This window comes from Glandiceps talaboti, chromosome 4 (genome assembly GCF_964340395.1).
Source record: "Glandiceps talaboti chromosome 4, keGlaTala1.1, whole genome shotgun sequence".
Classification (NCBI taxonomy): Eukaryota; Metazoa; Hemichordata; class Enteropneusta; family Spengelidae; genus Glandiceps; species Glandiceps talaboti.
Genome location: NC_135552.1, coordinates 26,884,681 through 26,907,244, shown reverse-complemented (window position 1 = coordinate 26,907,244; position 22,564 = coordinate 26,884,681). Strand labels below are relative to the sequence as shown.

The following is a 22,564-nucleotide window of genomic DNA, read 5'->3' as shown; positions in this document are numbered from 1 at the left end:
TCCCTACTTCAATTGAGTGTAATCACAGCAGTGGCCTGCACTTTGTCGCCAACCAGCATAGGATCTTGCCTGTCTGGGTTTGATGTGCTTGGCTGATTGCTTTAAGCTTTACTCTCAAACACAGCTCTCCACTTTATAGCAAGACTATTTATTCTCCTGGTGTTAAAATCAATACCTATAACACATCCATTGGATGAGTCATTCTACCTAATGAGTCCTGTATACATTCTCAGATCTGCTAAACTTTTTTCCCGAAACAAGGTCAGATTATCTTAGTTTTCTATGGCTGGAGTCTAACTCTGTATGCATGTCAAGAAGTCATCTTGTAGGCAATGGTTTCATGGAGCAGCCAGTCACTATGAAAAAAATACCCTTCCTTTTCCCCTAATATTTCACTTTGTGAATACCCCCCTTGTTATCACCATGACATCAAAGTTCACGTTTTGAAGAAAATCTTTGATCTTGGTATCTTTAAAACTTTTCAATTCTCGTTTTTTCTCTCTTTTAGAAAAAAATATAAAACACAAGAGTCAACTGAGCTGAAGGATCTGGACACACTTGTTAATGACAAATTATTCCAAGTTTAATAATGAGTTATTAAACCTGGCAGTCACTAGGTGAAAAATATGCTACCATGTCTAGAAACTGAAGTTGTGAAACTATTATAATCACACTTCAAATTTGATATTATTGTCATAGTTGACTTGGCATTTATTTGTATTGTATGGATAAACAGTCAAATTAGGTTCATGAATGGTTCAGAGTCAAAATAAATAATACTAACAATAATAGCTTATCACAAAAAAAGATCATAATAATCATTGTGGAAGTGAGTTAATATGTCATACAAGGCACCCAGGTGATACAAAGAAACAGCGCCCTCTATGGTCCACAGTGATGGTCATAAAATGATGGGCATGTATATCATTGATTGACTTAGTATATGCATTGTCTATCTTAAATGACATGTCGGTCAAATTAGAATGATCACTATCTTTGAAAACAGTATACCAGAATGCACCTAGGAATTGATTTTCATCAATTTTCTAGAACTTTTAACAAGTACTTATATGAAATAAACAAATTGATTTGGATGTTACTCTTCTTATTTTCACTTCAAGTTTACAGTACCTCAGTCTATATTTTGGAGCCATTCTACAAATAACAATTTGATAATCGTCACAAATTGTTGTTCTTTATTTCTGATGGCTATTTTTGTTTGTTCATTTTTCTTCTTCAGATTTTGACCAGTAACTGTTGTATTATCATTTCTTACATCTTGTATAGTCATGTATTTTGAGCTGTATGTGATAATTTGTAGCTTTATTGCCTTGTTTTAATGCAATTGCTCATGACACCAGTTAAAGTGTTAATATACCTTTTATAAAATATTTGAGTGTTTTGGTGCAAATTTTTCACTTTCCTCTTCATAATTTCAGCACAAGTGACGGCCTTGGTGACGGCATGTCCTGAACCATTCCATACAACTTTTCTCACTTGTTCTTCCTGTAGAAGAGACAAAAAAAGTATAAAATTACGACCCCTTGGAAAGCTTCACTAGGTCATGTCAACACAAGACTTCCTTGACACAATAACCCAATTTATGTACAACCCATGAAAAAACACCAATATGAGGTAGCTAAATGGTCCAAAATTGAACAGTTGCGGGGCAAAGTGCTAGATCTAGCACTTCGCCACTTTTTGACAAAGTGCTAGATCTAGCACTTTGCTAAGTGCTAGATCTAAGTGCTAGATCTAGCACTTTGTTAAAAAGTGGCGAAGTGCTAGATCTAGCACTTTGCCCTGCAACTGTTCCGATTTTGAATTCTTTGTTACATGCCATTATATGTCTTTGCGTGAATCTTGTCTCATTCCTGTTTACCACAAGCAAGCAAACACACCAGTGTTTTTTCATGGGTTGTATGTGGTTTTAAATAATCTATCATTTTCCTAGATTTTGGCTAGTCAATGAATTGGAACTTGATACACTGAGTACCAGGACCTTACACTAAGATGCTATGTGTCAAGAGACTTGTAAGTACGAGACTGTGGACTTTAATACATACATGTACATCTATACTTGTATCTGTCCTTTCTTTCTATTAATTCCCAGGACCTCGAATTCATCCACTACAATACCACAACATGAAGTATATTATACATTGTTGACAATAATAAATAACTCAATATCCCTTTTCTTCCATGTCTAAAATTTTGTGTATCAGGCTTCAATAAGTTATGTAGGTATGGAAAATAATTGCATAAATTTCTACTTTGACTGGGAATGCAACTATTGTTGTAATAACACTGCAGTATTGATGACAGCATTATAAGTACTGCTTCCATGTCATCCCTTCACACCAAAGTTATGCAGAGCAATAAGGCAATGTCACTTATAATGATACATGTAGCACTTGACCAGTCTTCCCCTTAGAATGTTTTCATAGCATTCACTGGAACGGTCAGAGACCAGATACACTTTCTGTAGTTGCTACTTTGGGATGGGACAAGAAGGGAAAATCTTGGGTGTTCAAATACCAGATACACTTTCTGTAGTTGCTACTTTGGGATGGGACAAGAAGGGAAAATCTTGGGTGTTCAAATACCAGATACACTTTCTGTAGTTGCTACTTTGGGATGGGACAAGAAGGGAAAATCTTGGGTGTTCAAATACCAGATACACTTTCTGTAGTTGCTACTTTGGGATGGGACAAGAAGGGAAAATCTTGGGTGTTCAAATACCAGATGCACTTTCTGTAGTTGCTACTTTGGGATGGGACAAGAAGGGAAAATCTTGGGTCTGGTGATAATTTAGATACATGTAGACTAGTGCTATAGTTCATAGAATCTTTCAGAGAGACCACGTTGACGTCCACACCACTGTACATGTAGCATACTATACAAATAGTGCTGACAGTCTGCAAGGATTAATTCATAATCTCTGCACACACACTAATGTTACTGTATATTCCAACTATAATGTTAATAGCTGTCAGGTCATATGCTCATATCTTACTTCCATCAGTGCCTTTTGGAGATTTTACTAATTTTTAGGGGCTGCCTTATCTACAACTTTTGCACTCTCAAAAATGTACACCTGCTGGTAAATGAATACCTATGGAAAGAACATGCTGACATACAACATGTTCATACAAGTATATTGACCTTGATGCACACTGTCTAATGTCATTAGATTCTTTCCGGTATCCTCCATGGGACACTTGATTTCACAACTTAAGACATTCCTGGCTTGTCAAAGCTTATCAATTGACACAGTTGGTGAGACAATAGTTATTTCATTTTGTCATCTTCTCTCTTTAGGAGATAAACGTTTGGGATGGTTGCATATATTGGTTTATTTTCAGAAATGAAAAGGCGTCACCGTAGGAACACTTTTCCTGCAGTATGTACAATCTGTGTTGGTTTTCTCATTCTAGCTGTGTTGAGCTGTTTGTAGTATAAAGAAGTTTTGTATTCATGTGGTCACTGCAGTAGACTGACAGAATCGTCATTGTTGGTGGTGCTCCACCATGAATCCTTCTCTCTATCAGTGTGTAGCTGTGTTGTATCAAGATCAAATGACAGTATAATATGGAACAGGTTTGTCAGATTAAAATGCTGATCAAATCCACAAAAACTATCTACTGGCTACATGTAGTTTAAATAAAAGCTTCATCATCAAGACAACAATTTACTCCTCTAGCAATGGAGGTTTTGGTAATCTATTAGTATTATGCTAAGATAGACACAAACTAAAACTACTGTTGCTTGATGTGGGAGATTACAAGTAGGTCATAGTGACAGTCACAGGTTCCTCTGTTGTGTGAATCTAATCATCTTGTAATCAAGATATGTAATGTAAATATTGGAAGACCATGGAAGTCATCAGAAATACCCTACTATGAGTATGTTTCAACCAATGTCCATTCAATACCTTATATCGACTTATCACAACAGTAGTCTTAGTTTGTGTCTATTTCAATAGTAACTGAAACCACGGTTGCCAGAATATTATATTTATCACAACAACAATTATCATGATGACACTGTCAGTAGACTTTGATGAGATAGGTCTGGTTTTCTTTGGGAAATATGAATTATGAAATGGATTATAATTTATTTATATAGTTTAGGACCTTAGTTAGGCATCTAGTCTTATGAAATCTACATTCAAATTGAGTTAAGATTGTCATCCAAGTACCAGTCCATTACTTTGATATTAGTGTGTGGAAAATATCTTCATTTGAGATCAGCTGATCAATGTTCTATTTTCTGGTGTGGAGGCATTACTGACATGTCATCATATATACCACATCAATTCTCTTCACACTCTGCATCCATTTTCAGGTCTATATCTGATTAAAATAATGAATGGTTGATTCATTTTTTCTTTAAATGTAGCTGAGAAACACACAACAGCCTAGATATTAAGTGTTAAAATACAGACACGTTCTGCTTGATTACAAATATACAGCTAGCCTACTTTTCTTGTTGAAGAAGTGCAAATGGATATGGCTCATTACATACGCTATACATTGTGACAAGACTTTAAAAAGGATGTGTGTTAGGTGTTACAAGTACTGGTAGTATGCTTAAAATAGTACACAGTACATGTATAGACAACGTGAGATGAATGTCAAATGACTGTGATGGATAGTACAGTCAGGTTCTGTTCACAGATGTACTAGGCTGTGTATGTGTATGTGTGTGTGTGTGTGTGTGTGTATGTCTGTGTGTTTGTATATGTGCATGCATGTGTGTAACACATTGTGTGTGTGTAGTTGTGCATCTGTGAGAAAGAGTGTGTCTGTGTGTGTGTGTGTGTGTGTCTGTGTGTGTGTGTCTGTGTGTGTGTGTGTGAGGTTATATGGATTAGTACATGTGTGAGCACGTGACTGTGTACATTGTATGTTGGAATCTGGATGAAACACCAGACACTAGCTGTTTTGCAAACATTAAGGGTGACACGACAATTATTTATATTTCATGTGTCTGATCCACATTTAGTTTGAACACTAAAATCAACTACAACCATACTTTTTGTCTCTTCCACTGAGTAAATCTATCTAAAACATGACCTTCATACATGAATGATATGATATACTACAAGATTATAGAAAGACTCAAAAACAAGACTCTGTTTGCATATTAAAGTTCTTTTTCTTTGTTTTAAGTTAACACTGACCAACCAGCCCCCATTTTGAAGGCCTTACATAGGTCAGTGTTGTAGGTTATCATACAAACTTCTTTTTTCTGGTACAAAATCCTACTATAAAATCTTATGGTATAATGTTACCAATCAAGTATTTTACTTTACTTCAGTATTTTTCCCCGGTAATTTACTGAGGTTCACCAGCAAAATTATGCTACAGTACTTATATGCATAGAAATGTACATGTTGCAAGCTAAGCTTTTACCAGATTTCTCCAGTCTGTAACTGGGTTCCCTAAACTTATAAAAAAATACAGTACTTGTAATAAAAAAGTTTGGGGACATCAATCATAGTTTCTTTTTTAGCTCATCATTATTCTAATTTGTCTTTTTGTATGAGAGCAATTCTACTCTTGCCAAACACTAAACTATATGTTCTGTAGTACCTTGATTTTTTTCAGTGCAAATCCCATGAGGTTCCATATCTTACTGCCGTGTAATACCCTCATCTGTATCACCTCACTGCTTTCCTCTTTTTCCATGTGTGGTGGTAATTCAAATGTTGGAAGTTCAACTGTCTTGCCTTTCTCATAATGCTCCACTGCGGAATAAATGAATGTATTAATTTTTATGGACAAAGGTACACTAGTCAATACAAAAGCAATCATAATGGCATTTGAACTGACAAATATCGACCAAACCCCTAAGCAACACTGTAATTAACTGAAACGAAACCAGTCAAACACTGATTTGTGAAATTAACAAGAGCGAGCACTACCAGACGAAAGAAATAAAAATATTTCTCTTGAGGGCGCTATCCAATGAAATCCGCAAACTTGTCAATTTCATTGATATCACCATTATTCATCATGTCCAGTGACTTGTTTTGAAGTGTCAATGGCATCACCATAGGTCGTAATATCTACAAATCATCTATAGCTTTGCAAGAAGTGTTCATTCTTTTATCACAATTCTACATTTCTATTGAAAGCTTGGTATCTACATCATTTTTCCCCCAAGTGCATGTTTGTATTTGATGTACATTGTAACAATACAATCCGGTAGAAATACACAAAGAACACTTTCGTTGACTGTAACCAATGTAAAAATATAGATAGGTGCTTAAGTTCGCCATCTACTTACTTTTACGTTATAAATTCGTACAAATGAAATGATCACAATTAAATAAGAGAGCCAGTTGCCATTTTCAATGTCCAAAACGAGGCAGTGATCCTTTATCCTCGTACCAAACGATGAAAATCTGAGAATGACAAAATGAATTTGTTTTTATATTTTCACATTTAAATGTGAAATCAAAATTTAAATTATGCAATGTAATTTAGAATAACTCAATCATATAGTTAGTCAAAGTTTGTTCATCAGTTATTACTTAATGCTAAGGCAATAATTAAAATAATATATTAAACAAGGCTATGTACACCGTTCATTTTGCAGGTGTAGTAACCAAAATGGCGTCCTAGTGTTAGAGAGACTTTCCCGCGGAGCCTCCGAAAGTTTTCTATATTATGGTCGACATCTTGAGCGTAATATCGCATTTTGTTCGGACGGAACGTCAGTTTAATATTTAAGATATTTTTCTGCAAGCATTTCTCCGGTGCAAATCACTCCAGGTGGGTAGAAATTATGTAGTAATTTTCCGTATGCACATTGCCATACATTCGCTGAGTGACTGCTATTGTTGTCCCCATTCATTAATTAAAAGTAGCACCATGCTACTCTGGCTAGTATTGATGTGTCCGTGATCGCGATCCATGATCCGATTAGTTTTACTATATTGGGAATGTGCTTATTTCTGACCAGTAAAGTAAAGTATTTTCTTTCAACGGTAGCTATTATGATAAACGTATTTACAAGTAAGAAACTGGAACACTACACAAAATGTACATTTCACTGTGTCACTGTGATAAACACATTTTGGTGACTCTACTTCCATGCATGATGGTGAAATTTTCATCAATTTACCATAGCATAACATATGAATGTATTCACGATATTTGCCACAAATTGAATGAAAGTAACCCTCTGTTAGGCTCTGATTTTATCATTTACTCTCATTGTTTCAAGACAAGCTAAAAATCCAAATGAAGTGTATTGATTTTTAAATAGCACATCTTGTAAAATATATTGTATTGATCAATAACAATATAAAAATTCGTATTGTAAGTCAATTGTTATTTACAGGTATATTAGATGTATCAAAGTTTCACTGCAATTATTTTGGAGAAGATTTGTTCTAATTCATCATTTTTAATCCAGCATTTTGTAACTTTTTATATTATTATATAGGTATAGGCCCTTAATGGACTTGATGACAGTTTGTTGCCAAGAACACAATTCAACTTCACCATGCCACAACCACTCCAAGCCACTACTTCAACTTCTGTACCTGCAGCAACCTCAATACTACCTACTGACAGTACAGCACAAATCAACAAGTTCCGCAACTATGCATCAATACTAACGGATCCAAAAGCACGTAAGTGCATCAAAAATCCCAGTAAGAAATTCAGTTTATTCCTATGTATTATTGCCTTGATATTGGGCTATCATTCCTGAGGGCAAGGATAGCAAGCAGCATGACACATAGCGGACTGCTGATGTATCCTTGCATCGAAGGCATATAACCCAATATCAAGGCTATAATATTTTTATTATATGTGTCCACAGATATTATTTTCATACAAGAAATTTGATGTCAGGAAAATAAAAAAAAACAGAACTTGACTTTATGCCCTACTTAGTGTCCTACTTAGTTTGAGATTCATTGCTATAAAAACAACAACCAATTGATGTAGATGTAGATGTGCAGTACTGTTACCGTGGTCACCCTCATTTGCATAATTGTGAGAGAAAAGTTTTGTGTGTCAATCATGGTGCAGACAACATTATACATAATAACCCTGTATATTGTAGATCTGGTGTAGGACAACCCTTGGAGTGCAGAGTTCATCATATTCAACATCTGACATGTAAAAAGTATCAATGATTCGTAATGTCAAAGTTGATAGTGATATACTATGCTAAATCACTGTTCGCCATGTGAGTTGTTATTTTGAAAAGGTAGCTGCTTGTTCCAAAAGCACTACACCTTCAAACATACAAATGTACCAACAGAGTGACGACTGAAACAGAAGTATCGTCAGATTCGTGCTAGTCTGATTCCAGTAACGACGCGACTCTGAATGATATTTAACTATTAATCTGTATGTGTCAAATATTGTTGTTTCACATGTAACTATTGATCACCTGTGTTACTGTTAGTTCTGGCATATGATTATCGCTTGTGAAATACAGGCTACCTCACTTTTGTTAATATGCATTTGGACAATAGGACAAAGTTACATTGATAAACTGTTGTGATATATTTGCTGTATGCAAATTTAATAGTGCAACACCAGTCTATAGCGTGAGTACTTTTATGACAGAATTTCTATCCACAACAGACTTTTTTCAGTAATAAAGTTTTATTTTGATGTAAACAAAACTGTTAGTTTTTATAAATGTAATCTATTAAGTTGCTCCAGGTTGATTTCAGTCGATATAGAAAACAGTCCGGGTTGATTTCTGTCAGTATCGTAATATACAGACCGCTACGTTATCATAAGTTTTTCTGTAGAAAACAATGTAAGATATAGTGTTTGAATACATTAAGGCATATAATATATGATAAAGATATCTCCAGAGTATTGATAGTGTCATAGTATTGTAGATGTACATGTATACTCTGAAAGTACTAGAATACTCCACATCAGTGGAACCGTGTTTAGGGAGAATACTGTAATTTATGGTACCAGTCTTAACTTTGCAAATACATCAGTTTTACTGATACATGTTGTTTTGAAATCACAGCAGCAGTATGATGTGAATTTGTGATAAAAAGGAGTCCAACTGTGCAATCTGCAATCAGTCTTTATTGTCCTTATCACCTTCATTTCTCATCTCTTCTCTTCTCATCTCATCTCATCTTTTTCATCCCATTCCTGTCTTCAACTAACTCGGACTGCACTGGACAGTGACACTTTGCTGATAAGAGCTGACTGCTGCTGTTTCCCAATTTATCTGTCATTTTTTAGACAGGTTTTAATCTCATAAGAGATCGGTGACTATTTTCATATTTTGTTTTCAGAGGATGATAGTCGATTGAAAGCTGCTCAAGAAATCAGTGAAAATTTTGAAGTAAGTTTGGATTTGTCTTACTTTTGCTCTACAAACTTGTAGAAAAATGCAAAGTTGATGTATGCAGTTTGTTCACAGTCTTTGAAATTTATTGCCAAACCTCAAAACTATAGATACAATTTTCTTTTTACTTAAACAAATTATTTTATGTAGTGTACTTAGCTTACCGTAGTTCTGTCATTTTGTGTATGAAATAAATAGAACTAATCAAATTTTATTTACAGACTATAGTTTCTTCACCACACTACCAAGCATTCTTGGAGCATGCCATTCCCAGATTTCTGAAGGTTTTGAATGATGAAGAACCACAGTTTATTGCTGAAAATAGTGCACAGGTATTGCAATTGTAAATTGTATTTGTCATTTCACTTTGTGTTTCTGTAAATTATGTGTTGAAAGGTAGATGTAAGGTCTTGAATTGACTGTATAGTACAGTTATTTACAGAACTCTGAGCAGTGATTTGTAAATTGTATGTATCATACCGCTTTCACTTTTTGTGTAAGTTATGAGTAGACATGTAGATATATGATTGTGGATTGACAGTAAAATGAAGTTGTGGAGGGAACTTTGTAGTCTCTGTATCAGAGATGGCCAACACAGCACTCACAGTCTATTGTAGATTTTGGCACTATGTCTCTGGTATGTCATATGTACAATATTCCATTCTTATTCTGTCAGACACTATCCTAGTCTGAAAGATCCAGTTATTGTTTCTGCTTATGTAATTGCTCACCAATGTCTGTGAGGTAGTGAGTTACATTGACCAATGTCTGTGGGGTAGTGAGTGGTTACATTGACCAATGACTGGACCTTTCAGACTAACACTATCCCTAACTAGTATTTCTAGGGCAAAGCATATTTTAAGATGATTATCCCATGGTCATAAATGTTTGTGCATGTATCATTTCTTTCTATCACTATTAAAAGCTAGACCAGTACAATGTTTGCTATTTGCTTCATGTCACTCAGATGACACTTTTTCTTCATAGATCTATATATGTCTAATTTGTATCGGAATCACAGATTTTCTCTCTCTAGAAAGTAACTTAGAATGTTTTTATTATGTTTCCTTACTAAATATTATCAAGGCAAGTGTTGAAATTACTTTTGTGAAGGCTGTAAAAATGTCAATTTTATTTTGTTGCTGTAGAGATTGTGTATGTCAAGCTTTAAAAACACACACAAATGTTGATGAATGTTGTATAACTTTGTGTGATTGTGTTTGTTACAGCAACTTAGAAAGCTACTTCTAGAGATTATCCACAGGATACCAACCAATGAACACCTAAGACAATACATCAAGGACATTTTACAACTGATGTTTCGTCTCCTGGAAAGAGAAAATGAAGATAATGTACTTGTGTGTCTCAGAATCATCATTGAACTCCATAAACAGTTCAGACCACAGATATCAGCAGAGGTAAGAATCATCATTGAACTACGTAAAGTTGAACAGTTCAGACCGCAGATATCAGCAGAGGTAAGAAGTTGGGTAACTTGATGATTATAGATGTAATAAACAAATTATGTAATGTAGAGGGAAAAACCAGATCACTTCATATCAAATTTTGAACTTCTGATGTGTTACTAGTTTCTGGTAAAAAACACACAATATTTTGAATGTTTTTAAAGGTTTTATAACCATGGTAACAGAGAGGCAAGATGTTGGCACAGTTTACCATGTCTCTGGTACTTTGTTTCAAAATGTGTGGCATATGAATATTTGGGCAACTTAGGTAAACCTTACAAAACTTACCATCCTTAACATAAATGCTATTAGTTTCTGTGATATTTTTCCGTTCAAAGATGATTTGATCAATGGTAGATTATTCTCTCTTCTCTCAGATCCAGGCATTCTTACAGTTTGTCAAGAACATCTACAAAGATCTACAGCACAATATGGTAAGTTGGATATTTTCTGAAATCTAAGCATCTAACTCGAATTCATCTGTAATATATTGGTACTCACAATGTCTTGACTTCACTTGCATGTGAAGTTTGACAGCTAGTATATAAAAACATTTTTTTATTTCATTCTGGTTGGTATCCTTGCATGTTTTATACTAGATATGTAGAGGAAGATTAAAAAGTGATTTATACATAGTCTTCAGTGCAAAGACTTAACTTCTTGATAATTTACAACTCTAGTTGACAGTTTGTCCATAAGACTTCATGACTGGAAACACAATTCCATTAGTATTGCGGTGATCATTGATAGACATTGAACTGTCATCACCTCAGGTCAACACAGTACATTTATGTTCTTGTTTATTCAACAGAAAAGTTTTGAAGTGCAGACTGGAGCTGCTCCTCTTGATCCTACCAATGTTGGATCTCCAGGCTTTGCTAGTCCTACAACGTATACCACCACTACACCTGACGGTCAAAAACAACAGGTGAGAGCACTGCAATGGTATCATCTGTAGGGTACTACTTCCAGATTGTATGTACATGAGACAATATTTTTTAGAAATAACATTGTTTGCAAATCTATGCATTTCTGAAGTGTGTATTCGATAATATCTTTGCTTTCAAGTTTCTTCTACTTGCTACTAATATTATTATTGACTGAGTTTCCATCATCATTTGTCTTCACAGCAAACCGTTATCCCCAAGGGAGTGAACTCACTTAAAGTATTAGCTGAACTGCCAATCATTGTAGTGCTGATGTATCAATTGTACAAACAGAATGTTCATAATGTTGTAGCAGAGTTTATACCACTCATTATGAATACCATCGTCCTACAGCCATCACCACAAGCAAGGTAAGACAAGTTAGATAGAGGTCTTGTAGAGGGATAACAAAGACTAAGAGAGAGAGAGAGAGAGAGAGAGAGTACATTGGCTTGTGGTTGGCAAACAGAGGGAAAAAGATGTTGAAGAGCTAAGGGAAAAAAGGAGCTAATGAAGGGAAAGGGGATGGGGCAGTTGGAGAGCATAGTGGAAAGAGGGGCTAATAAAGGAGATTGGGCAGTCGGAGAGCATAGTGGAAAGAGGGGCTAATGAAGGGAAAGGGTATGGGGTAATGAAAAGGTCAATAAGGGAAAGAGACAAGATGAAAGAAGCAAAGGAGTTCAGATGGAGTTTGGGAAGGGATACTTTATACAGTTCAGAGTTGAAGAGATTAAGTCATTCATTGTATGATAGAGTACCACACATGAAATGATGTACTGGTTATGTTCTGTTACCACACATGAAATGATGTACTGGTTATGTTCTGTTACCACACATGAAATGATGTACTGGTTATATTCTGTTACAGAGCCTCTACCAACTTTAACAAGGAAATGTATGTAGACTTTATTGCTGCTCAAATCAAGACACTCTCATTCCTTGCATACATTATCAGAATTTACCAGGTAAGTGTTTGACCAGGTGTGAAATAGAGGTTACAGGTATATTAATACTCAGACTCAGAGAGAATTTATAGAGTTGAACTTTGTGGCCATGCTGATGTTCATGTCATGATTTTCTCTGTGTGTACTTCTTGACTGTGGGATATTTTTAAAACTAAAAGTGCAATTTGTCACCGGAATATTCACTGTATTGAAATGAACAGTTTTAAAAACAACAGTACTGGTAAAGTACATTTTCATTGCTATTATGATTGTATACGAAAGAAATCTACACTATACATCAGTGCTACACAAGTTGGTGTAAAGTTGGTAATCTTTCAGTTTGTCATGTTTCATTTGAGTGCACTGTATTGATTTGTGGTTGTCATTTCAATTGCAGGAACTGGTCAATTCCTACTCACAACAGATGGTGAAAGGCATGCTGGGATTGTTCACCCACTGCCCACAGGAAGTAGCACATCTAAGGAAGGAACTGTTGATAGCTGCCAGACACATACTGGCAACAGAACTCAGAAACAGTAAGTTACGATTTCACTAGGCATCCAAAGGTCATGACTGTTACCATGGCAACTAATTAATTGAAATTATAATGCATATTATGGGATAGTCGATGTGTTGTATTTCACATGTGGTAAACTTTTAGAGTTTGAGCTGTCGCCATTTATGAAAATTTATCTGAAAAGAGGTAAAGTTGGAGAAGTGTAGACTTAATTGTGGTTTCCTAATTTTATTTTCCAAATTTTGTATCCAAGTTAAGTTGATCTGCATGTCAGTGTAGTAAGGTCGCATCTGCCTATGCAATTGCATAGCAGATATGACTTTACTGCACTGATGAGACGATGTGTGATATAAATTTGTGACATATGGTGTACCAATCACAAGCTGAGGAGTGGTTGGATCAGTCATATTTGTCATTGTACACTATCTTGGTATCTAGTTCTGAAACAGTTAATCCTGTAAGAGTCATTCCTAAATCCAGTTGTAAAATAACATTCTTTATTGCACTTTTCTTTGTGAACGACAGGATTTGTACCACACATTGATAAGTTATTTGATGAGAATATACTGATTGGTAGTGGATGGACATGTAAGGAGTCTCTGAGGTAGGTATTTGATTGGTTGATCTTGTTACTGTGTGTATGATGTCATCAGGTAGGTATTTGATTGGTTGATCTTGTTACTGAGTGTATGATGTCATCAGGTAGGTATTTGATTGGTTGATCTTGTTACTGTGTGTATGATGTCATCAGGTAGGTATTTGATGGGTTGATCTTGTTACTGTGTGTATGATGTCATCAGGTAGGTATTTGATTGGTTGATCTTGTTACTGTGTGTATGATGTCATCAGGTAGGTATTTGATGGGTTGATCTTGTTACTGTGTGTATGATGTCATCAGGTAGGTATTTGATTGGTTGATCTTGTTACTGTGTGTATGATGTCATCAGGTAGGTATTTGATTGGTTGATCTTGTTACTGTGTGTATGATGTCATCTGGTAGGTATTTGATTGGTTGATATTGTTATCGTGACAGTGTCTATGATGTCATCAGGTAGGTATTTGATTGGTTGATCTTGTTACCGTGACAGTGTATATGATGTCATCTGGTAGGTATTTGATTGGTTGATCTTGTTACCGTGACAGTGTATATGATGCTTGTGATTTTAAACCATCCTTAGATCTACATGTACTCAGGGTATATGAATCTGTTGGGATTTTTATGACCACGTGAACAAGATTGTTGACACAGTAAAAGTAATATTCTATAGCCCTGCACATTGTGTAGCATTACATGTTTTACTAGTTTGATCAAATTTGATTATGTGGTGAAACTCTGTGAACAGGGTAATAGCTAGTCAGATTTTTTAGAAACTTTTTGAGTTGAGTTTTGTTTGGACCATCTATTTTTAAAACTAAGTAACTTATGTTGTATTACATTACATCTTGTGGTTCTTTCCAGACCCCTTGCCTATAGTACTCTGGCAGACTTGGTTCATCATGTACGCCAACAACTACCACTCAATGATCTGTCTCTAGCTGTACATCTGTTTTCTAAGAATGTCCATGATGAGTCTCTACCATGCAGTATACAAACTATGTCTTGTAAATTACTACTTAACTTAGTGGAGTGTATACGTCAGAAGAGTGATCAAGATAAAGGCAATGTGAGTACACCAATATGTGAATTAGTCAAGTGTTACAGATGTTCAGTCACTGTGGACAGTTCACCATTTTCCAGTTATTTGAAAGACAAAAGATTTTATACTTTTGGCCACTTGGAGTGCTGTTCAGTAGCACCTTTTGAACTGGAAGTGAGGCCATTAAAGATGAGTACTAGAGCCTCTACAAACAAGATAAACTAGACAAACAAGAATATTGATCCACCTGTAGACAAAATGTTGGACATTAGAACTTTTATTGCCAGTTTGTTGTTAAACTGACTGATACATAGTCTGAATGATAAGCTGATATTTACTTTGTTCAAGTGGTGTATTTAGTCATGTTGACAGTTTTAGAAAGGTTATAGGGGAATTAGATTATGAAATGGAAGATGTCAATCAGCTAGAGATACAGTTGTACTAATTTGGGAGCAAGTTTTACCAGTGTCATGCAAATTTTGTAGATTTGTTTGTGTTTGCTGAAAATATTACCTAAGAAGAGATATTTCACATTTTATTTTTGTACTAATACTCTGGAAATACAATGATATAATTACAGGATAGTATTTTCTGAGAAAGTATGAAAAAGGGTAGAAGAGGTGGCTGACTGTACAATTGATGTACATTTTTGTGTGTACTAGGGAGTTAGATTCCATGTTAGGCTAGGCATTGGAATAGGGTTAGACCCCCTAGTATAGATTTTATTGATTCCCATAGATTGTCATATTTTGAGACTTACAGGCTCAAAAACTCTGTAAAGTCATGTTTCATATGATACATAATTTCACATAAATATAAGATTCACAGTTCATTTTTCTTATAATTCACATATCTTTGTGAACCATTTTCCTTCTTTTCAGCATCATATAATATTCAAGACACTTTGTGACATATTTAACGGAGTTCAAATTAATAAGCTGGTTTAACTATTCAACATGGTGTAAAATTATGGTTGCACTTTAAATTATTTTCAATGAAATTGTGACCTCTGACCTCAAGTTACATGAACTTTGACATGGTAATTTACATAGGCATGTACTCAGTAAATTCTTCCACATTGACATCATATTTTGTCCTAATTTGTGTGAATAATTAGATGTTAGTCTCCAGTTTTTTCTTCGTTCAGTCAAAGAAAATGCTCATCACCTAAGGGGCCTTTGTCACTACAAGTCGCCAGACTTGTGACAATCCCTTAGGTCATGAGTATTTTCCGGCTGAATGAAGAAAAATATTGGAGAATAACATAATTATACCAGCACCAGTAATATCAAAGAAAATTGGGGAAAGTAATGGCAATTTTGAACGTTTCGATTCATATTTTGAACACAGCAGAACCAGTGATGTAGACACATGTTGTTGTGACATAGATGCACATTGTCATGATGTAGAACGACCAGTGTATATAAATTCCACATTTTGTGTTCATCTTGGCTTGTGCATGGTATAATATTCGATAAAAAGTACTCAAGTCAAAAAGAGATATGTTTGTGTTTACAAAGTGTGAACTAAAATTGTCTGGTAATTTGCAGTAACACAGATGTTTGAAAAGAAATTGAAACAAATGATTTAATCTCTTTAAAACATTGAAAAAAATTTCTAGTTAATTTTTTTGTCTTAAAATGTCGACTGTGTTGTTGAATATCAGAAAACATTTTATTTGTCATAACTTTATCAAAGATGTAGATCTTTCAAAGAGTTTTCACTTCCAAAGGATGCAAAATTCCTTTACTGGGTAAATGTGATATTTATTCAAAAATTTGACTTTCAAAATTCCTACATGTAAGATGCAAATAAACGTTGGCACAAAGAGATTTCCAGGTCTCAAGTTGAAAAAAAACCCTGTTCCTTTGAAAAAAAATTATGATTAATACTACATTCTTCATTCTTAGAATCATTGTGTACCATGAAAAAAAATATTCAGAAAAAAATAATAATAATGCAATTTATGGAGTTGCTGTCATAATATCTCATTTGACTTATAAAATCTTGTAGCACAAGTGTCTAATACTGTGTTCTCTATGTGGTACAAGTGTCTAATACTGTGTTCTCTATGTGGTACAAGTGTCTAATACTCTGTGTTCTCTTTGGTAATACTACTGTGTGGCTTTGTGCATGTGCATGTTGTTCATTTCACTGCATCTATAACACTACTCATCTTGATGCTCACATGGACCTGTGTACCATATACTGTGGTACCAACATTTCCATCTTTTAGCAGGGCAGAGAAATACTGATGAGAATGTTAGAAGTGTTTGTCTTAAAGTTTCACACTATTGCCAAGAGACAGCTACCGGTCATATTCCAGAAATGGTAAGTGTTTATCTGGAATTTGCAATACCTGCAATAGCATTTGACCATATCTTAGATGGTGAAAATAGAACAAGAAGATTGGGTGTGTGGATATACAAGTTAATTTGTACACTTTGATAACACAGATAGACAAGAACAAGAAGGATGTTAATAGCATGACAAAAATGTTGTAGACAAAGAAGTTTAGATCAACAAATACCACGAGAGTAAAAGTTTGAATTACATAATGTATTTTACATGGAATTTTGTACCTTGTTTGTAACTAACTTTCATATGTCTACTTTCAGTCGACAGCAACAAGAAAGCCAGAGTGACAAAGTTGCTGCCCTTGCTGCAGCTGCTGCAGCCATTGCATCCGGTGCCAGTGTCACTGCTCCTCCCACTCCTGCTCCTCTCTCTACCCCCTCAACCCCTCTGACAGTAGTACCTCCAACTCCATCCACCCCCTTATCAACCATACCACCCACAGCATTCCCAGCGACACCTGCTCCCCCACCAACCCCAGGGCCGATAGACCGAGAGAAGGATGATAACAAAACCAAGAGTTATCTGCCATCAACATCAACACAGTATAACAACTACTCTGTGTCAGATTGTCGTAGTCTGGTCAAGACTCTTGTTTGTGGTGTCAAGACAATCACATGGGGAGTTGGGTCCTGCAAAGCACCAGGAGGTAAAATATACCACAATTTCAATGATACTTACTGTATGAAGTAAAAAAGTGGACGAAAATACTTGAAAGATTCTAAGTTTTCATACCTACATTGGAATTCACAAGTTGTACAATTAGAGATATTTCTTTTTTGTCATCTGACATGATTGTGCTTGCTGCTTGTATGAGAACAGAATACATGTAATACTTGTAGTGTAACTTTTGATTTGTAAGTGGCTTTGATTTATTATTTATAACAGTAGTAAGATTTCATACACCACTTTGATCAATCTTGACTGCAAATATTTTCTTGAAACTTGAAACATCGTCAATTTGCCTAGTATGTTGTTATTGATAATGTGTATTTTACTTGTTTTATAGATTCTACATATGTACAGAACAAACAATTCCAACCTAAAGAAACAGCTGTCTTTGTCAAGTTAGTCAAGTATGGTAAGTCTAAAACAACCTTTCATAAATTGTTTGATTTATATTCTCACTTTTTGAAACTTTTCTGTAAATATTTCAGTAATAGCAGGGTCTCGTACAAAGTAGAATAGATTGCATTATGTAATCATTGAAGGATATTTTTTTTTTAGCAGTTAACATTCAATAGTGAAACTGAGATAAAATAAAATAAGGGCAAACAACAAGTGTAACTCGGAATCTTACATGAATGCAGAACACAGAATTTAGTTGATATGGTAAATTATACACTTTCAGTGGAAAAACAGAATACTAATGTATGGAGTCTCCTTATGATTTGATTTGTGATGTGTTGGTTTACTCTCCTAGCTATGCAAGCCCTAGAAATCTGATACATAATGTTTACATTTTGTTTTCTGTACTAGCTATGCAAGCCCTTGACATCTGATATACAATGTTACATTTTGTTTTCTGTACTAGCTATGCAAGCCCTGGACATCTATCAAGTGACTGTAACTGCAACAGGTGGCAGTCTGATCAGACCAGCTAACTGTCAAACTGTCAGACTCAAAGAAGAAAAAGAAGTACTGGAACACTTTGCTGGTGTGGTAAGTTTATCATTCATTATGTATAGAGAGGAAATAGTTACAACCCAAAGAAGTATTAACATTAAGTGGTAATTTGGCCACAGACATTATTGGCAATTCACTGGAAGAGAAAGAAGTAACATAAAGGGAAGCAAATGATGGCATCACCTGAAGTGAAACAAACAGTCAACTGACTGTACCCTACATTACATTATATTATATTTGATGAATGGGAATGAAAGACACAAAATTATTTGAATCAGAGACGTTTATTTATATTCACACTCACATCCAACCCTAGCTAGTGTCCTGAGTGTGAGTCACTCACATCCAACCCTAGCTAGTATCCTGAGTTTGAGTTTTGTGCATTACTAATTGGAAAGTTATTGGTGCAGAAGAAAACAAGTTTATATTTGAATTCTTTCACTGTTACCTTTCCTAACTTTATTTTTATTTGATGTTTCTAGTTCACCATGATGCATCCACTGACTTTCAAAGAGATCTTTTCAACTACCATAGATTTTGTGGTGGAGAGAATCTTCAACAACTATGCATTACAGATTGTAGCTAATTCCTTCCTAGCTAATCCAACTACGTCAGCAACCTTTGCAACAATATTAGTGGAATACTTACTGGATAGACTCAAAGACATGGGAAGTAAGTCAAATACCATCTCTGTTTCTACCGTCTTCTGTTGAAAAACATCAAGTAATTCCTGAAAAACATATATTGTGATGACACAGATACAGGGTTCTTGCCAGTCCTAAAGGACTGATGCATGGTCATTAATATTTATGAGATAATATTCATAAGATAAATTCATATGTATGTTATTTACACATTACAGTCAAGTGCACATTTTATGCAAACAAATTTATTGCGTGTATATTGTCAATATTTTGCATTTCCTGGGTGCTGCTTGTTACCAACCAGTGCTGAAGAGCGAAATAAAGACCCTGCTGATCAAAAAAAAAAGTTAATACACTGTATGTGTTCAAATGCAATTTCATTTTCAACTTGTTAGATATTTATGCATTTTTCTTGACTTAGCTACTCCTGCAGGGACACTCTACTGCCAGTATTGTATATTGCAATGATGCCTTATAAATCTTTCATTTTCTTTTCAGCTAATATGGAACGATCCAACCTGTATTTAAAACTCTTCAAGTTGGTCTTTGGTTCTGTGTCACTGTTTGCTGCTGAGAATGAACAAATGTTGAAGGTAGAGTTTCAGATTGAAAATAACATCCACCCAAATCAAGGACTACAACCAACACACAAATATAAATGTGACACATGTGTAGGAATAGTGTATGGAGAACTTATTAAGATAAAATATAAAAAATAAAGTGTAAAATAGCTGACATTATTTGATTAACTCTTTAAAGAGACTGCCCTCACACTACTGACAATGTATAGAAGGGTTAATCCCAAACTTCAGCTATTTTATCCTAACCAAGTTTGCATTATAGTTCAATCCTAGCACTAGAAAAGAGGCTAGTGAGAAGTATTGCAATTTCTTTGAAAAGAGTATTTTTTAGAAGTACAGTGTTCTAAATTATGTAGACTTTTGATGACAGTGAATATACAAGATTGTAATTTTTGATCATCATCAAAGATAGTTTATTTCCCCATAGAATGAAATTATTGAGATGTATGTCACATAGATATCCCAATACTGGCAATATACAAAGTAATGGAATTCCCCCTCCAAATCTGTGTACTCAGTAAATGATGAATTCTTTGTTGCAGCCACATCTTCACAAGATAGTTAACCGGTCTATGGAGTTAGCCACCACAGCTAAAGAACCATACAACTACTTCCTACTTCTGAGAGCTCTATTCCGATCTATTGGTGGTGGTAGTCATGATCTATTGTATCAGGAGTTCTTACCGTTACTACCAAATCTACTCCAAGGTAAGACCATTAGTGATGAGTTACAGGCTTCATTGTAGCTCCTTGTACTACATCATCAGAAACCACACCCTCTTTTACGACTCCGTCCAAGACGCACCACTGCCAAGAGGTTCACAGTGTCGCGGAAGAAATAACAGCTCTGGTTTGAGGGAATGTTATACTGTTAAGTTATAATTATAGTTGAGTTTATCCAATGATATCTTGACAACAAAAAATCTTACTCGGCTGCTACTTGACAAGGTTTTCATTTATTCTCTGGATATTTCCACAACTCTGTTATCATCATCACTGTCAAATTGATGAGCAACATTTTTATTCCTTTGTCACAGGTTTAAATGTACTTCAGAGTGGACTTCATAAACAACACATGAAGGACTTGTTTGTTGAGTTGTGTTTAACAGTACCAGTTAGACTTAGTTCATTGTTACCTTATCTACCCATGTTGATGGATCCTCTAGTCTCTGCATTAAATGGTTCACAGACCCTTGTTAGCCAGGTGAGTCAAGTGTATTGAGTTCTGTAACTGAATTACTTTTCCGTATAGTGTTAAATTTTTCACTCAAAATGTTTTGATGGATTCTAATTTTATTGAATTGTTGGTACATTTGTAGGGGCTTCGTACTCTGGAACTATGTGTGGACAATCTCCAACCAGACTTCTTATATGAACACATTCAGCCTGTCAGAGCTGAACTAATGCAGGTAAAGTGAAATGATATTTTAAAGATGGAAACTTGAATAAAAATGATGCAGAAATTTGGACTTTTGGTCCTCAATCATTAATCCAGAAGTGTGAGGCTGGATTTTAGTACATCAAGTTGTTAGATTTATTTAGTTCATTAGCAAATAATTATTTGAAAATCAGAGGATGGCCAAGGGTACTAGATCAGTCCAACTATAGTTAGATAAATGACACTTTGTTGTTTGAGCCAGAGTTAGATGAAAATTTGGTACTGGGATGAATTGGGTGAATAAAAATAACTTTATAGTAAGTTTCAATCTCTCTCGGATGACTTTCAGGAGTCATGGCTGATGTCAAAATTCTTTGAGTCCTAAGTGCCTATGCCATTCAGTGTAAAACATCTCTCATCAATATTCATTGTAATATCTGCTGACTCCCATGATTGGATGTCCCACAGCAAAAATACTGTATGATCAACTTGATGTTTCTCTGAAATCACAAGTAATTGTAGGTGATGAGGATGAGGTGATGTAAAACCATGAAGTTACTCTCCAGAACCCACAGTTAATGAAAATGTGTCTATTTCCTGGAGTGGTGTTCCCTTTAAATTGTGAGAGCAGTGATTTTAGTGCATTTTAGTCAAATCCCTTGCTGGTAAACATGGCATGGAGAAAACCCAGTCATATGATAATAGTAATTGTATTAGTCTTCAATAAGTATGTGTATTGTATTTCTAATGCAAAATATTTCTTTCATTCATTTTAGGCTCTCTGGAGAACTTTACGTAATCCCAATGACAACATTGCACATGTAGCCTTCAGAGTTTTAGGAAAGTTTGGTGGAAGTAACAGGAAGATGTTGAAGGAACCACAGAAGGTATTTACTATCCACTTTTATTGAAAATAAACATATACCGGTCGGCAGTATAATTATATATGCAATGCATGAAGCCTTTGGTAATGACTGGCATTTGAAAAATAACAATGCTGAATGATAACAAGGAAGTCTTATGATACTCCTAGTCACTGCCTTCATAGCTATAGGTATAGATTCACAATGAACTTACACCAGATATCAAACAGTGACACACACACACACACACACACACACACACACACACACACACAC

At 35.1% G+C, this 22,564-nt stretch overlaps 2 protein-coding genes across 2 annotated transcripts in view; one reads left to right on the top strand and one right to left on the bottom strand.

Annotated features, from left to right (window-relative positions):
• The window catches only part of LOC144434574 (uncharacterized), a 79,277-nt gene extending 72,897 nt beyond the window's left edge, over positions 1-6,380 (bottom strand). Inside the window, exons 1-3 of the mRNA XM_078123042.1 lie at positions 6,295-6,380; positions 5,598-5,752; positions 1,379-1,506 (exon numbers count right to left, since the gene is read on the bottom strand). Coding sequence (XP_077979168.1) covers positions 1,379-1,506; positions 5,598-5,752; position 6,295 — 284 coding nt within the window. The 5' untranslated portion in view covers positions 6,296-6,380. The remainder of the gene's footprint in view (positions 1-1,378; positions 1,507-5,597; positions 5,753-6,294) is intronic.
• A 1,138-nt stretch (positions 6,381-7,518) lies between these two features.
• Positions 7,519-22,564, top strand: part of LOC144434536 (transformation/transcription domain-associated protein-like) — a 71,011-nt gene continuing 55,965 nt past the window's right edge. Inside the window, exons 1-21 of the mRNA XM_078123000.1 lie at positions 7,519-7,669; positions 9,299-9,348; positions 9,573-9,683; positions 10,581-10,769; positions 11,195-11,251; positions 11,629-11,745; positions 11,948-12,114; positions 12,612-12,708; positions 13,085-13,223; positions 13,730-13,808; positions 14,664-14,868; positions 17,078-17,172; positions 17,460-17,845; positions 18,206-18,277; positions 18,731-18,858; positions 19,305-19,494; positions 19,965-20,059; positions 20,590-20,755; positions 21,085-21,251; positions 21,367-21,456; positions 22,202-22,312. Coding sequence (XP_077979126.1) covers positions 7,519-7,669; positions 9,299-9,348; positions 9,573-9,683; positions 10,581-10,769; positions 11,195-11,251; positions 11,629-11,745; positions 11,948-12,114; positions 12,612-12,708; positions 13,085-13,223; positions 13,730-13,808; positions 14,664-14,868; positions 17,078-17,172; positions 17,460-17,845; positions 18,206-18,277; positions 18,731-18,858; positions 19,305-19,494; positions 19,965-20,059; positions 20,590-20,755; positions 21,085-21,251; positions 21,367-21,456; positions 22,202-22,312 — 2,862 coding nt within the window. The remainder of the gene's footprint in view (positions 7,670-9,298; positions 9,349-9,572; positions 9,684-10,580; positions 10,770-11,194; positions 11,252-11,628; positions 11,746-11,947; positions 12,115-12,611; positions 12,709-13,084; positions 13,224-13,729; positions 13,809-14,663; positions 14,869-17,077; positions 17,173-17,459; positions 17,846-18,205; positions 18,278-18,730; positions 18,859-19,304; positions 19,495-19,964; positions 20,060-20,589; positions 20,756-21,084; positions 21,252-21,366; positions 21,457-22,201; positions 22,313-22,564) is intronic.